This window comes from Gouania willdenowi, chromosome 5, assembly GCF_900634775.1.
Source record: "Gouania willdenowi chromosome 5, fGouWil2.1, whole genome shotgun sequence".
Taxonomy (NCBI): domain Eukaryota; kingdom Metazoa; phylum Chordata; class Actinopteri; order Blenniiformes; family Gobiesocidae; genus Gouania; species Gouania willdenowi.
In genome coordinates, this window is record NC_041048.1 from 2,029,138 (window position 1) to 2,043,923 (window position 14,786).

General features: G+C 33.8%; 1 protein-coding gene across 1 annotated transcript; it reads right to left on the reverse strand.

Moving 5' to 3' along the window:
* Window positions 1-6,826: 6,826 nt before the first annotated feature.
* On the reverse strand, window positions 6,827-14,337 carry abraa (actin binding Rho activating protein a). Its single transcript, XM_028446645.1, has 2 exons — window positions 13,456-14,337; window positions 6,827-9,020 (listed from the first exon to the last, which is right to left on the reverse strand). Exons 1-2 carry the CDS (start codon window positions 14,089-14,091, stop codon window positions 8,583-8,585), a joined length of 1,074 nt encoding a protein of 357 aa, XP_028302446.1. The 5' UTR covers window positions 14,092-14,337; the 3' UTR covers window positions 6,827-8,582.
* Window positions 14,338-14,786: the final 449 nt, after the last annotated feature.

The following is a 14,786-nucleotide window of genomic DNA, read 5'->3' on the forward strand; positions in this document are numbered from 1 at the left end:
ACACAGAGAAAAACACATATAATTAACACAGAATAATATGCGTGAAATGCTCCCAAATTACTGAGAAAAAAAAACGATGTCACTGATATGCAGAAGCAGGATATAAACGATAGAGAATTTAGTTTGATAAAGGTTACATACAGTTTATATTTTAATGATCCCTCATGTGTAAATATTTGACTGTTAATGTGTTGAGCCAAAGTTATAATCCCTATAAATTGATGGGGGCGTCATTGCTAGTTATGGTCTGAACGTAGCATTAACTGGTAGCATGAGTGATTAACTAGCAGCACGCTGACGTTCATTAGGCTAAGCATGAGCCACATGCTAACACAAAAATAACATGTAGCAATCTCTGTTTCACCTTTTAATAAAGTCACAACTGCACCATGCAAGGGCAAAAATTACAATTATGTTCTATCAGCTAAAGTGAGAGTTAAACAAAAATAATGATGATAATAATGATAATGTAGGGAATATGTATTGTTTGATTTAAAAACAAAACAACATCAAACATTTTATTTAATGCTACATGTAGCTACTGATAAGTCCATGTAGATGCTAACATGTGAACTGATGCATTCTGGGTAGTCATTTTGAAAATCAAAGCCAAGAACAACCTTCGCATGTTCACACAACAAAACTACATCCCCCACAATTCCATAGTTACTGAAATATGCAGCAGCGATTGACACCAATCAGTGAAAACTACAAATAGGAATGTTATATCACTCACACACACACACACACACACACACACACACACACACACACACACACACACACACACACACACACACACACACACACACACAAAAACTGTCCCCATATAGTTTACATCCGGTTATTTCTCACAGACTCAATCTTTTCATACTATCTAATGTGAACCCAATACATACTTATTTAGACGTCACATTAGTATGAGTAGTACGTTAGTAGTAGTACGTTATAGGGGTGTGACGAGATCTCGTGCCACCATATCTCGCGAGATTAAACTCAACGAGATTTCTCATTGCGTTAAAAATATGTCTCGCAAGCTTTTTTTTTTAAATTTAATTTTTTTTTTTTTTGTGAGCTATCCAAAGTTCTATTTGTGACCTGTGGGGGCAGTAATGCACCTTTGCTACGTCTAGCCTGCCAGAACCTAAGGCAGAAGGAAAAGAAGAGGAGGAGGAGGACATTTTAGTTTTACTTTCAGTTTGTGGAAGAATAAGTTCATTAAAAGCTCATGCTTACATCATGCATGTAAAGACTTTTAATAAAACATTCAAAATGCATGTGCAACTCGCTTAAATAAAAGTCTGTTGGTCCAGTCATATCATTTTGTTATTGTAGTTTTCTTAAAATCTCGTCTCGTTCTCGTGAGCTGAGTGCATCGTCACACCCCGAGTACGTTAGTGTGATATTTTGAACACAACCTATGTTGTTTCCTCTCAGTTTAAACTGTAGAATTTAATGTGACTTTTAAGGTTTTGTAAAACTATAAATTACACAAAAGTGTCCTCACCTAGAAAAGCTTTGACTTTTCAAAATAAAACAGTAACTTAGTGCAAAAAAGTGCTTATTTAAACACCAAAATAAGAGTTTAGCATTTCCTAAAAATATTGTAGAATAAAATGTTGAGCTGTTTTTATAAACTCACTATTGACTCTGATGTCTAAACATGGCCCATCATTCTATAACATTATATTTAATGTGCCAACATCTTCTCTAGGTTTAAGGGCTGAGGACCAGTTTCAGATTAAGTCCTAAAACACACGCATAAAAAGTCATCGTAAATGTTTTCAAGTGAACCTGCATCAGAACTGATTCAGTGCCATCAATAAGAACATGTGCATACAGATACATCATTTAAATAAGTTAATAAATAAGAAATATCCATCATTTTGAAAGATTTGAATCCTCTTCTCTGATTGTGACACATTTTAACTCTTAAGAGCTGAACGCAGTAAATGTTTTATCACCATTTTGTCCTTTACTTTTACCTCTCGTTATGTTAGTCGAGGCCTTAAACATATAATGTACATTTGGTCAGCGCTAAAAACTAAGATTTGTCACATTTATTTACTAAAATTTGACAAAAACATGGGATTTTACAGTTTTTCTATTCTTTATGACATAATAACTCTTGTATTAGCACCTGTAATTGTTGACATAATTATTTTATTTTTTTTAGTTTTGACACAAAAACAACAGGATGTTATTGTCTTGTTGTAGACTCAAACTGAAAACATTTAATTTGTTATGAAGTCACTAACTTTATGTAAATCACAACATTAGCTGCTTATTTAACTTTTAACTTTTTAAGTCAATAATCAACTTCCTGTTTCGTGCCTCTGTTCTGCAAAAGTCTTTTTGTTTTTGTTTTACTTTCCAAATGCAGCATTTTCTATATTTGCAGGAATTTATCCAAGAAAAGGGAAATAATTGTGATGATTAATGTATGAGGTGAACAATCCGTCATATTTATCTTTATATTCTACTCACTACAAAGGGACGCAGTACTACTTTTATGCTTTTATTGTGAAGGGACAGTCACGGTCATCCGGTTGTGTATTGATTTTTATTTTGATTTATATTTATGTTAATGTTTCATCAAATTGATCAAACTGTCTTATTATTATTATTATTATTATTATTATTATTATTATTATTATTATTATTAATAATAATAATAATAATAATAATAATAATAATAATAATAATAATAATAATAAAGATATAATTTCACATTATAATAACACATTTATTTAATTTTGTCACCTTTAGAATAATAACAATAACTTATTGATTACAAATCCATATGATTTGAAGATATTTGGCAAAGATTTGAATATAGTTGTAGATTTTCAAATGTGAATGTTTTTGTTTTTTAAAAAAATTAGCAAAATCTTAAATGTATTTATTTAAAGTCAATATGTAACAAAATATTGGTTGAACTTGAGTTCTAATTTTAGGAAGCTATTTGTGAGTATCAGCAATAAGTAGTTTTTATGACATATCTGTATGTGTTATATGTGATATAAGGTAATGTTGGTTTAAACCAAACATCATGTATTTATTTTAAACTGGACGTGATGCAGACACACATGGATATGTAGCTTCAAAAGGGCTCATGGGTCTAATTCCATGTTATTTCAACAAATAGTTCTCACGCTTTGGTCTCAGAAAAAAAGAATTTTCTACCGATTGTTCCCTAATTATTCAATCAGCACACAGCAAATTTGTAATTTGATTGGATTAATACTTTTTGAGACATTTTAGCTCGTCCTTATTTTTCTTCCATTTTCAGCTTCTAATATCTCAGCTTCTACATTACATAGGAAACTGTAATTTAGCTCCACCCACTCTCTCTGAATATAGAAAAACATCTGCTATACATCCTACACAACAACAACTAAAACTAACAAGGCAAAAATAACAACCTGTGTCTGGATTTGTTGACAAGTTTGTTCTTTTTACTAATTAGATGAAAATAATGCAGAAAAAACAGAAGACTGACTTTGACCTTAAATATGACCTTGAGCAAATGTCAATGTTACACATTGAAAGGAAATGTTGTTCAATGGTACCAGCAAGTTATAGGGAAAAAATGTTTTTGTCTTTTATTGTGACGTCATGAACTTTGACCCCTACCGATCTTTTTACTGGTAGGTCGTACAGCTTTGGTCTAATGAAGTAAAATACTCCACTTTAGATGATCTTTTCAGAAATGTAAGCATTGAACTTGTACGATAAATATTCGTAGAGATATGGAGAATTTAGTTTTTTGACACTTGACGTAACCTTGACATTGACCTTGACATTTTGGCTCCAAAAAGGTCGACTGATTGTCCCCATGAGATGACATACATGTCATTAGTGCTGCATTAATAACGTAGGAGGAGTTACAGGATTAAGGAGTTGCGGAAGAAAAATATTAAGAACTCCAACAAGAATAATGTATTTGGCAATTTTCAATTGTCATATTGATTATCAGACACAAAGTAAAGCTACAATGGCCTCATTTAAAGGATTTTCAATATTTACAAGTGGTGAAATAACCCAATGTTGAGGTCCAAAATAAATATGAAGATAAATTGTTTTACATCCCAAAAAAAAGGAATATTTTTTTCTATAAATTAAAACCAGATTTTTTCTTACATTAAACACGTGCAGTTATGAGCCAAAAAAAAGTATTTTTGTCAGATTTCCAGAGCGTGTGACCCTAGAACCAATGCATATCTGTGACTAATCATTAGTGATGTGAACAGTCTATGTTCATAGCTCTAAGCATGTTCCAGACCCAAACACACACTGACTATTTAGAGGAGCTGACATGTCCACCAGATAGGATGTATAGCAGATCTATTTCTATATTCTGAGAGAGTGGGTGGAGCTTATTACTGTACCATATTTACCGTTCTATGTACTGGAGTTACAGACATATTGGAAGCTGAAAATTGAAGAAAAATATGGACACACCCCCATCCCTAAATTGCCCATATCTCAAAAATATTCATCCAATAAAACTAAAAATGTACAGTGTGAATATTAAATAATTAAACAACAATTGGTGAAGAAAATTCAGAATTTTTTGAGACCAAAGTGCGTTGGATGTCCTGAAAATGTTTTGAAATGACATGGAATTACTCATTTTAAAGTATTTTACCACTAATGTCTAGTCCTTACTGTACATTGTCCTGCTGTTCATCCACTCACAGTAAATACAGACATGGCTGCTCACGATGAAGTCCAATGTTTCACACACACTGAGTCTATGGACTATACTGTAAACTACTGAGCTTGTGTTGATTTTCAAACACTGAATGTGATAGATTTTCCCGTGCATGAGGCACAGTGTGCAGGACGTACAGTGGGAGTTATGGTGAAGCCTACCTCACCCATCTCACACAGAACCTACAAACTCTGGAATAAAGCCATTTCTGTGTCATATTTATTATATAAAGCATAATTGATCAACAGAAGAATCTTTGGAAACCTATATATGACAAGTTGAAATGTTTAATAATGAATGATTTGATGCCATTCAGTGTGAAACGACCCAGGACCAATAAAGACTTTAAAGTTCTGTCGTATCGTAACATTGTCTTCATCGTGGTGTCATTGTTCACTATCGTTGTTCACGTTTTACTGCCTTGAAGATCTGAATGTTACCAGAAAAGTGTCGACACAATGTGACTTTAGTTCAGTTCATCACACAGTCGTTTGAGTATATGTATATTTACATATTTACATACTGTTATAGGCAAAAAGTTGTTAAAGCTGCAGGAGGCATTTTTATCAGATAAATCCATAAGATCATTTACTAAAAACATAAAGATGGAAACGGTTGAAATTGATGCTCGAAAGTTTAATTTTAAACTCAACCATAAAAACTCTATTAATGACATTGTTGGACATGTTTTGAGCATTGCATTGTGGGATGTGGAGTTCTTAGACTAGGATGACCACACGTCCGGTTTTACCCGGACACGTCCCTTTTTTCACATCTGGCGATATTCTACAAATTAATTAAATTGTCCGGGGTTTCCCAGGGACCTTGAACGCATCTCAGGAGCACATTAATTTACACGTGTGCTGTAAGAGATCAGAAATGATTACATGTCAACTAATTGGTCTAAAAAACATTTATGAAAACTAACACTCTTAACGTTAAACGTCACAGAACAAAATTATAAACATTTTTAATAATTGATTTATGATAATAATAATGTATTTATATATTATATACGTTTAATATAAATTTATATAATAATAATGTAAAAAATGCATTATATAACACAAAAACAATATTTAGCAGAATAAAGTTAAATGGTTGTTCTAATTATATTTAATGTTTTGTTTTATATTTTTACTCAAGACACTTTGATAAAAATGATTGCATATCATTAATTACACAGTAAGAATGAAGTAAAGACACTTCTCTGCATCCGTCTACAGGACTACACGTCCCACAATGCAATGCACCAAACTTTCAAGCAGCAATTTCAACTTTTTTGCATCCTTAGATTGATTGAACTACATATGAGGTTTCCACTGTCTTTATCTCATAAAAATGTTTTATCTCCAGCAGCTTTAAGTATTTGCACAAACTGATGTGTTGTTGTTCTATTTCAGCCGTCAATAAAATAGTTTACGTCATAATTAATGTTTGGAGCTCGTTTGTTTGTGTGTTTCCTTTATACGTGGTGAAAATACGAGTATATATATATATATAATTTTACGTCATTTCTTCTTTCACTACCTTTATAATCACTTTCTCCTCATATTTAACATCTGTCATTAAGCTCCTCCCTTTTCACCAGGACTATCAGAAACATGTCAAAAACTGATAATTTTGTAGTTCTTCTCCCCTCTCTCTCACACACACACACACACACGCACGCACGCACGCACGCACGCACGCACACACACACACACACACACACATTGACAAAGTGACACTTTTTGTGTGTTTTTAGTGTTCTTTAGTACATTATTCCCACAGCATGTGTGTTTTTATTGTTGTTTGTGTGTCTTCGGTGCTGTTTCATTTATTTTATCTTTTTTGGTGTTTTTTTAGTATATTTCTCCTTCAGTATGTGTGTTGTTATTGTTGTTTGTGTGGTTTTATTGTCGTTATGTGTGTTTTTAGTGTTCTTTAGTAAATTATTCCCACAGCATTTGTGTTATTTTCTTGTTGTTTGTGTGTCTTTTTTGTGGTTTTTCGGTGTCAGTTACTTTCTCATTAGTGTTTTTCTTGTCGTTTGTGTGTTTCTGTTGTCCTTTTGTGTGTTTTTGGTGTGATTTCAAAGATTAAATGATTGAATGCAATGATGCAACATAGAAGTCATAAAACCTCATTTATTAAAAAAGGTCATTTATGAACCACTGACTGATGACATTATTATTATTATTATGCTAAATCATATTTTTTAGAGTTAATATCATGGATTTATTTAAACACTCGTTAAACCTACACAACAATACATGACATATAAATTAACTGTATAATACATGGACAGTTTTTACAGTTTTTTGTCAGTGCTTCTGATATTTTTACATTTACTGAATTGAAATATCATGAATACATAGATAAATAAAAATAAAATGTAAAGATTACAACAAACTATAACAATTTCCTAAGAACAAAAGAAGATTCTGGGATTAATATTTACATTTTAAATCAGTAAAACACTGTTTATCCTGATTTTTCTTTTTTCTGTATTTTAGTTTTGGTTTCAAATCAGTAAAACAAAATAATCACATCTATTTATTTGTTTTTTGAATATTCAAAGAACGAACCATACACAGATTAATTTTGTACTTGTAAAGGTGACATTTGTAATTATTGATATCACGATATATCACAATGTATCGTATTGTTTAGTATCTGGATATATCGTATCGAGAAATGCAAATCGTGAATTGTATCATCAGATTCATAACAATGAACAGCCCTAATCACGTCTTCTTTCCCATGATTGGGAATCAAGATATGTTCATTTATTGTTTCCTGATTTATTCTATCATTTATTATTTCAATATATGTACTTTAATGGAAAAAAAGCCATAAGGTGGAGAATAGTTTAGAAAAGTAAATTGTACAGCATAATGTTGGAAGTCAACAAACGTCCGTATATTTATCTTTTAATTGTAGCTTAAACATGGTTTAAAATTAGATTTTTTTTACATTTGGAAAACTTGAAATAAATTGCATTTTATACCATTTTTTACTTGTAAAGGTGAAATTTGTAATTATTGATATCACGATATACAGAGGTGTACTTAAGTAGGTATTTTCTGGTATCTGTACTTTAATTGAGTATTAATTTTTTTGGTAACTTTTTACTTTTTTAAACATATATCTGTACTTTATACTCCTTATATTTTATAAATCGAGCTCGTTACTTTTAAGAGCTTTGAAGATGACGTCACGATGTAAAAAATAATGGTAACTTGAGTTTTTTTTTTTTTGTTTGGCAGGTCCCTTTGTTTTATGGCTAATATTTTCAAGTTTTTATAAATGTTGAACCTAAAACTGCTCTGGGTTTATTTGAGCATTAGCATTTTTTTTTTCTTTAAACATTTTATTTATAAATATTATTTATAATGAGTGATAAATTCTCCCGGTGTTCATAAAAAGGTAACATATTTAATTTATTTCCATGTACCAGTTTTCTACAAGTTCTTAAAAAAAATTAAATATTTAGAATTTACTGGTTTAAAAACACTGTCTTATTATTAAAGAGACATTTGTTTTACTTTTTACTTTTTTTTTTCACTTAAGTACATTTCGTAGCATGTACTTTATTTACTTCTACTCAAGTAAGTATGTTTTAAATTTTACCAGTCATTTTTTTTATTCAAATATCTATACTTTTACTTGAGTACTGAAGTCTAGTACTTTTACCACCTCTGACGATATATCGTAATGTATATTGTAGTATTGGGATATATCGTATCGGGATATATCGTATCAGGACACGTAAATCCAGAATCGTATCATCAGATTCATGGCAATGTACGGCCCTAATAAATGTGGTACAGTAGCGTAGACATTTTTTCAGGTGAAATAGTTTTGGTCACATGTTGTGACTTCAGTCACTGAGCGTAACGATGACATCATCGTCCTGGCCTTTCCAAAGCATCTCTCCCTCAAACTCCAACATCTTGTGTTTGCGACAGCGCAGCAGGATTCCCACCACTTTGTCCGAGATCTTGACGTAGCGGTCGAAGAGGCGACCGAAGGAGATGGCGGTCCTGCCCTGGGGGTCCTTGAAGCCCATGTCCCTGATGATCCACACCATCTCCTCCATCTCCCTGTGGATGTGCCTGTGGGCTCGGTCGCCCCGCTCCGCCGTCTTGGAGCCGTCCTTGGGGCGTCCGTAGCCTTCGTCTCCCTTTTGGAGACGCTGAGTCATGGCGTACTCGTAGTCGAAGTCCTCGCTGAACGGGTTGAGCTTCTGACCCTCCAGGTGTTGGTTGGACCACTGCTGCCAGCGACTCTTAATGTCTCCTATAGTGGTGATTTTAATCTGTGGAGAAACCAGGACAACGTCAATGTTTCAACACTTCCTACTGTCAATGGGTGCATGAGTTAATATACTGTATCTATTGGTAAATAATACACATTATCCTAACCTCAAACACATTTACCAAATCACCTGTTGAGATGTTCCAGTTAAGCATTTATTACTTGAAAACCTTTTTTCTTGAAATGTTTTTTTTTTCCGCTTTATACTGTTTTGATGTATTTATTACTTGAAAATACTTGAATATAGGGATGTAACACTTCACTCAACTCCCGATATGATTCTCTCACAATTTATTTTACAAAATGGGACTGTAGATAAATGACTGAAAAATATTCCTTTATTTTTTTGTGTAGAAAATACTGTACTATTTTCCTTTTATTTTTAATTGTCAAAAGAATCCCTTGATAAACTATTCAAAACAATGCAATTTAACTAAAAAATAATTTTGAATAAAATAAATAAAGGAATGATACAAATGAAGAAGAAGCTTATTAATATAAATTCTGGTTCTATAGTAAACAATGCAAAACTGCATAATAGTTATTTTTCTTTTTAAAAGTGCAACTGAAAATTTATTTTGTGCCTTAACAATTGGACTTTAAAAAAAAAAAAAACAGTCATTGCACCGTATTTACATCAGATATTTGTTTAGACCAGCAGAGGGCGCTGGTAGCCCAGTGGTCGGTTGGCATGCAGTTATTCTTGCAGTGAAGAAGAGATGCTATGCTAGCAGACAGAGCTAATAGAAAAACGTATTCATGTAATATTACAGATATTCTTTCGTTGCTAAAGGGCTAAGGAATCATTTATGAACATGTTTAAGAGTAGAAGGCGGCCAGAAAGAAAGTAATAGCAGATTCCGCACGCCGCCAAATCTTCTAGATAGCGTCCTCTGCTGGTTAAAAAAAGTACTGCGATTCAATTTTAGTAGTATCGATGTGAACCGTGATACCTATGAATCGATTTTTAACTGCCTTACAATTAATAGTTACATCCCTACTTGAAAACCTTTATTTTTTACTTTAAATATTATTCTTACTTCACAGTTTTTATTTTCCAGATTTATTCTATTTAATTTGTCTTTATGTGAATGTTTATTTTAGTACGTATTAAACTGTTGTGATTTTTTTACACAGCCGTGGATTTCCCCGTGTGGATCTATTTGGTTGAGGATCCCTTAAAACAATGTTTCTGCTTATCTTTTTTTTTTCTTTTCATTGGTATAATAAAGTACCAATGGTCATTTCTATGTCTGAGCCTCTGTATTGAAACCTGATCACTTAACAGTAGAATTTATCTAGTTTATCATCTCATAAAATGTTAAAATGTTTCAACACTAGATCCATTTCACAAAATGTTTAATAAGGCCTTCAGGCTTGAAATAAAACCTCCTGCAGATGGTGAAAGTCATTTCCAGTTTGGTCTTTGCTTTGCTCACAGAAACAGTGTCTAATAATAACTTGATGATAGTATCAATAATAATAATAATAATAATAATAATAATAATAATAATAATAATGTAGAACATATTTCCGCCACTGTTTTCCTTTTTAATTTAATGTATTTGCAAATTGTATTAACAAAAGTGTATTTTAAAATTGCAACTAGTCTCACATATTTAATGTAGAACCAAAAACATTAATTTTCTTCTTCTCTTTGTTTGTTGTTTTCCTCTCCTCTATTTCCTCTATGGATGGAATGTTCTTTAGCTTCTTCAGATCTCTGTCATTGGATCGTTTTGGCATTCGCTTCATGAAAAGTGATGCCTCGTCACTTAGCGACCCAATGCTACTTGACCTTATGTGTAGGCTGTTGCACGTGTCCGTGCACTGATCTGTTTGTAGACACACTTGGCCCTAATAATAATCTGAAGTGGATGTTCTATTATTAGCAGCTAGCATGTGTTGCTCTGTAGACGGAGAGAAATGCAGAGAAAAGGTGCAGCATCTAGAATGATACATGCTAACTAGCTAAGCTAACCAAAACTGAAGGAGAAACTTCACAATCCTTAAAAACAACATCTGCAACTCATAGAACAGAAATGTTTACTTATAGCTCTGAGAAATCTATTTCATTTTATACAAATTTATTTTTTTAATTTTTTTTTAATTCTGTTTTTTAAAAGAAACATGTTTTTTTTTTCCCATCAAAGTACATATATTAAAATAATAAATGGGCCTAAATTAAAAATTAAAAACAACAAATGAACATATGATGATTCCCTGTTATGGGACAAAGAAGATGTGACTGTGAGAACAAGAGTTTTGTCTTTGTTGATCTTTTGTGTGATTTTCTTGTTTGTTTGTTTTAGTTTTTGGACATTTCGTGTGTTTTTTTAATTTATTATGTAGATTTTCTTGTCAGTAAAGCAAATTTTGGTGGAGTTTTTTGTGTGTGTGTTTTTTTCAAGTCATTATGTATGTTTTTGTTCTATTTTTGTGTTTTTTTTTGTGTATTTCTGCCATTTAGTGTAACTTTGTTGGCATTTTGTGTGTCTTTTCTATTGTAGTAATTGTGTGTGTTGAAGTGGTTGTTCAGTGTGTCTTTGTTATCATTTTGTGTGTTTTATGAATCTTTTTTGGTATTTTTAAAAAAATCTTTTTTTGTTTTCCTGTGTATTTTTCTTGATATTTTGTGCATTTTTCTGTCATTTTGTGTATTATGTTGGGCTTCATAGAACTTCATAAACAACAATTTGGTTTTTGGCACCACACAAAATTAGTTTGAGGGCCGCGTGTGGCCCCCGAGCCACCAGTTGCCTATGTCCGTTGCATGTTGTCCAAGTCCTTTGAACCAGTATACAGTATTTACCAGTATCATATTACTGCTGTGTCTCATGTACAGGCCGTCCTGGTTCCACCTGAGGGGCAGGTTGGAGGGGGGCTGAGACTATATTTATTCACATATATTCCATTGCACGTGTTTTTCAGAATGTGTTTTTATGAGCTGAACCTGTTTTTCTGACGTTGCCTTTTATAGCTGTGCTTTTAGCTCTTTATGCTACTGTTCCATGTCCATGAGGGACTTAGATTATTTCAGGTGAGATAAAAGTTTAGTTCTGCTTTGATTTGTTTATTCACACTGGGAGAGTTGATCTATTTCAGGATTTTGATCATTTTTCAGTATTATCCCTATGGTGTGAATTCAAGGTACATTTATTTTTTATTAAGATTGATGCAAACAAATATGTGGTGTCAAATGTCACATAGTCAACATACTTTGAACATTTAGTTCATTTTTCTTTCTTTTGAGAGAAATTCATATAAAACAACTTGTTCTGTATCAATGTTTCTACGGGTACGCAATGGCACCACAGGAGGTAGTTGAGAGGGAAAATGAAAAAAAGCATGTTTATTTCTAGTTAAAAATGATAATCCATCATTATGTTTTATTGTAATTTTTTCATAGAATTCTGAGCAAAATATGTTAGTCAGAGAAAGGGGACTTGAGCCAAAAAACTTTGAGAACCAGTTTTTTATATCATTGTTAAAAATGTGTAAAATAAATCTAAATGTAAATGTTAAATATAAATGTGGAATGTAAATATGTTCAATCGGTCGCCAAGTGTAAAGTTAAGGTTTAGAAATGATACAAAGTAGGCAAGTCAGCACCAATCCAGACTTCTATGGGATAATGATCTTATGTTACTTTATTGAAATTGTACTCAAGTACAAGTACAAGTAAGTCATATATAAAATACTCAAGTACAAGTAAAAAGTAGCTAAAAGTAAAAGTTATTAGTTACTTTCACCCCCCTACGTTTATTGTTGGTAAACAGTAAACATCTCATGTAGAAACACAATTTGAACTTAATTTATTTTCCACAAAGGCATCTATATAAAACAAAACACTTGTTAATTCAAACAAACTCAGGATTTAAGTATCGCTACAAACTCTAAAACTGAGAAAATAATCATAATTTAATGCTGTTTTTCGCGAGATGCGTTACGTTTAATCTGATTGGTCGGCTATGATGTGATGCATTTGACAGTTGTTTGGTCATTTCATTTTTTTTAGTTTCACAATGTCTGTTGATCATTATAAAACAAAAATAAATTGAATTTAATCAGGAATGGTTGGATGTAGAAATGTAACTAATTACTTCTTTTAAAATGTACTTAAGTACGAGTAAAATTACTGATTTAGAAAAATACTCAAAAAAGTACAAGTACCCATAAATGCGACTCAATTACATATTATTGTGTACTTGGCATTACTTTCACCTCTGCTAATTGGCAAAATGGATGGCAACCATCTTGGATTTCTTGAGTGGGAACCATTGCTTTGCCAGTGTGGATCCCATTAAAAATGGACTCAAAACACCTTATGTACAAATGTTCATGCTTTCTTCCAGAAGTGAACATCTTAGCCTAATATTGCTACATATCTGCGGGGCTACCACTCACTGAGATTGGTTAGCATACCGTTAGCGTACCTTGGGTCTGCTGGTCAGTTTTTTGAGGCGGTCATCGCTCTGTTCAGCTTTAGATTCTCCGTTGTCGCTGAGGCCCCCCTCCTCCCCCAGCCCGCTGTCCTCCGTGTCCACGCTGCTGCTCCTGGAACCGAGCTTCTTCTCCTGGAGCATGGACTTCCTGTCCTGGATGACTCCTCCTCCTCCCACGGCATTACTCAGCGCCCTCATCTGGCGACGTCGCGTCGGCGACTCGTTTCCCAGGAATGGCTTACTCTCCTCTGAGCCGGACTCCATCTTTCCTCGGATGGTGTTGACGATGTCGCCGCTGCTGCATTCGCTGCGTTTGGGCTTCACCGTCTTAGTTACGGAGCAGGTTCGGATGTTGTTCACGCCGCTGTCGGTGGCATCAACTGCGATTACTCGTGGCTTTACCGTGAGTTTCACCTTGTGGTTGCGCTCTTTCTGGTCCTCTTCCTCTATCGATAAAGGCATCCAACCGTTGGGAATGGAGTCCTGCTTGGTTGAGTGGTCGTTGGCCCAACCCTGCCAACTTTTGGCCAGGTTGGCCACCATGGCAGCACATTTGATCTTCCGTACAGCTCGTTTGAAAGCCTGGGGCTCTTGTTGGGGAACGATAACGGTCCCAGTGCTACTCATGATGATTATTCACACGATGGGACGTTTCTTTGGGGTCAAGAATCACTTGTTCTTCTTGTGTCCAAAGTCTGAATCCAAAAGCCGATCTTGAACGTAGGGACTCTTTGATGGATCCTCACTGGAAAACTCCACAGACTGTCTGACCAACCATCAGTCGGTCAGTGGGTAAGTCCTCAAGGTCTTTGGATTTAATCCTGTTCTGAAACCTATCAGTCCTCACACGGGCCTTTAAATAGGGAAGGGGTCGTAAAGGAAGTGATGCGACAACTGCGCGGCGTTCCACGTGAGACAGGGAAAGCCGGTGTCAACACACACCGACACACACTCTCAGTGATGCAGTAAACAGGTGTGCTGTATTTTTAGCCACTCTGTAGTGTTGTCCTGGTGTAAAAGACATTTTGGTCTGAGTCAGAACGCTGTACAAAGAGAGAACCTGTATGAGTTCATTCTGTAAAATAAGACGTGTTTTTACCAAAGAAGCTTAGACTATATTTACAGTATGTGACCATGTGTCATCTGTGCAGTGAATTACGCCAGGGCTGGCTTTAGGTCATTCAGTGCCCTGGGTAAGAGTGGAATTTATTCTCAATAATTTATACTGGATTTTATTTGAACCAGATTTATATATTTGAGAAAGTGAAAGTTTAGAATATTTTTGTTTGAGATTGTGTGGTAAAGTTATAATAATTTACATT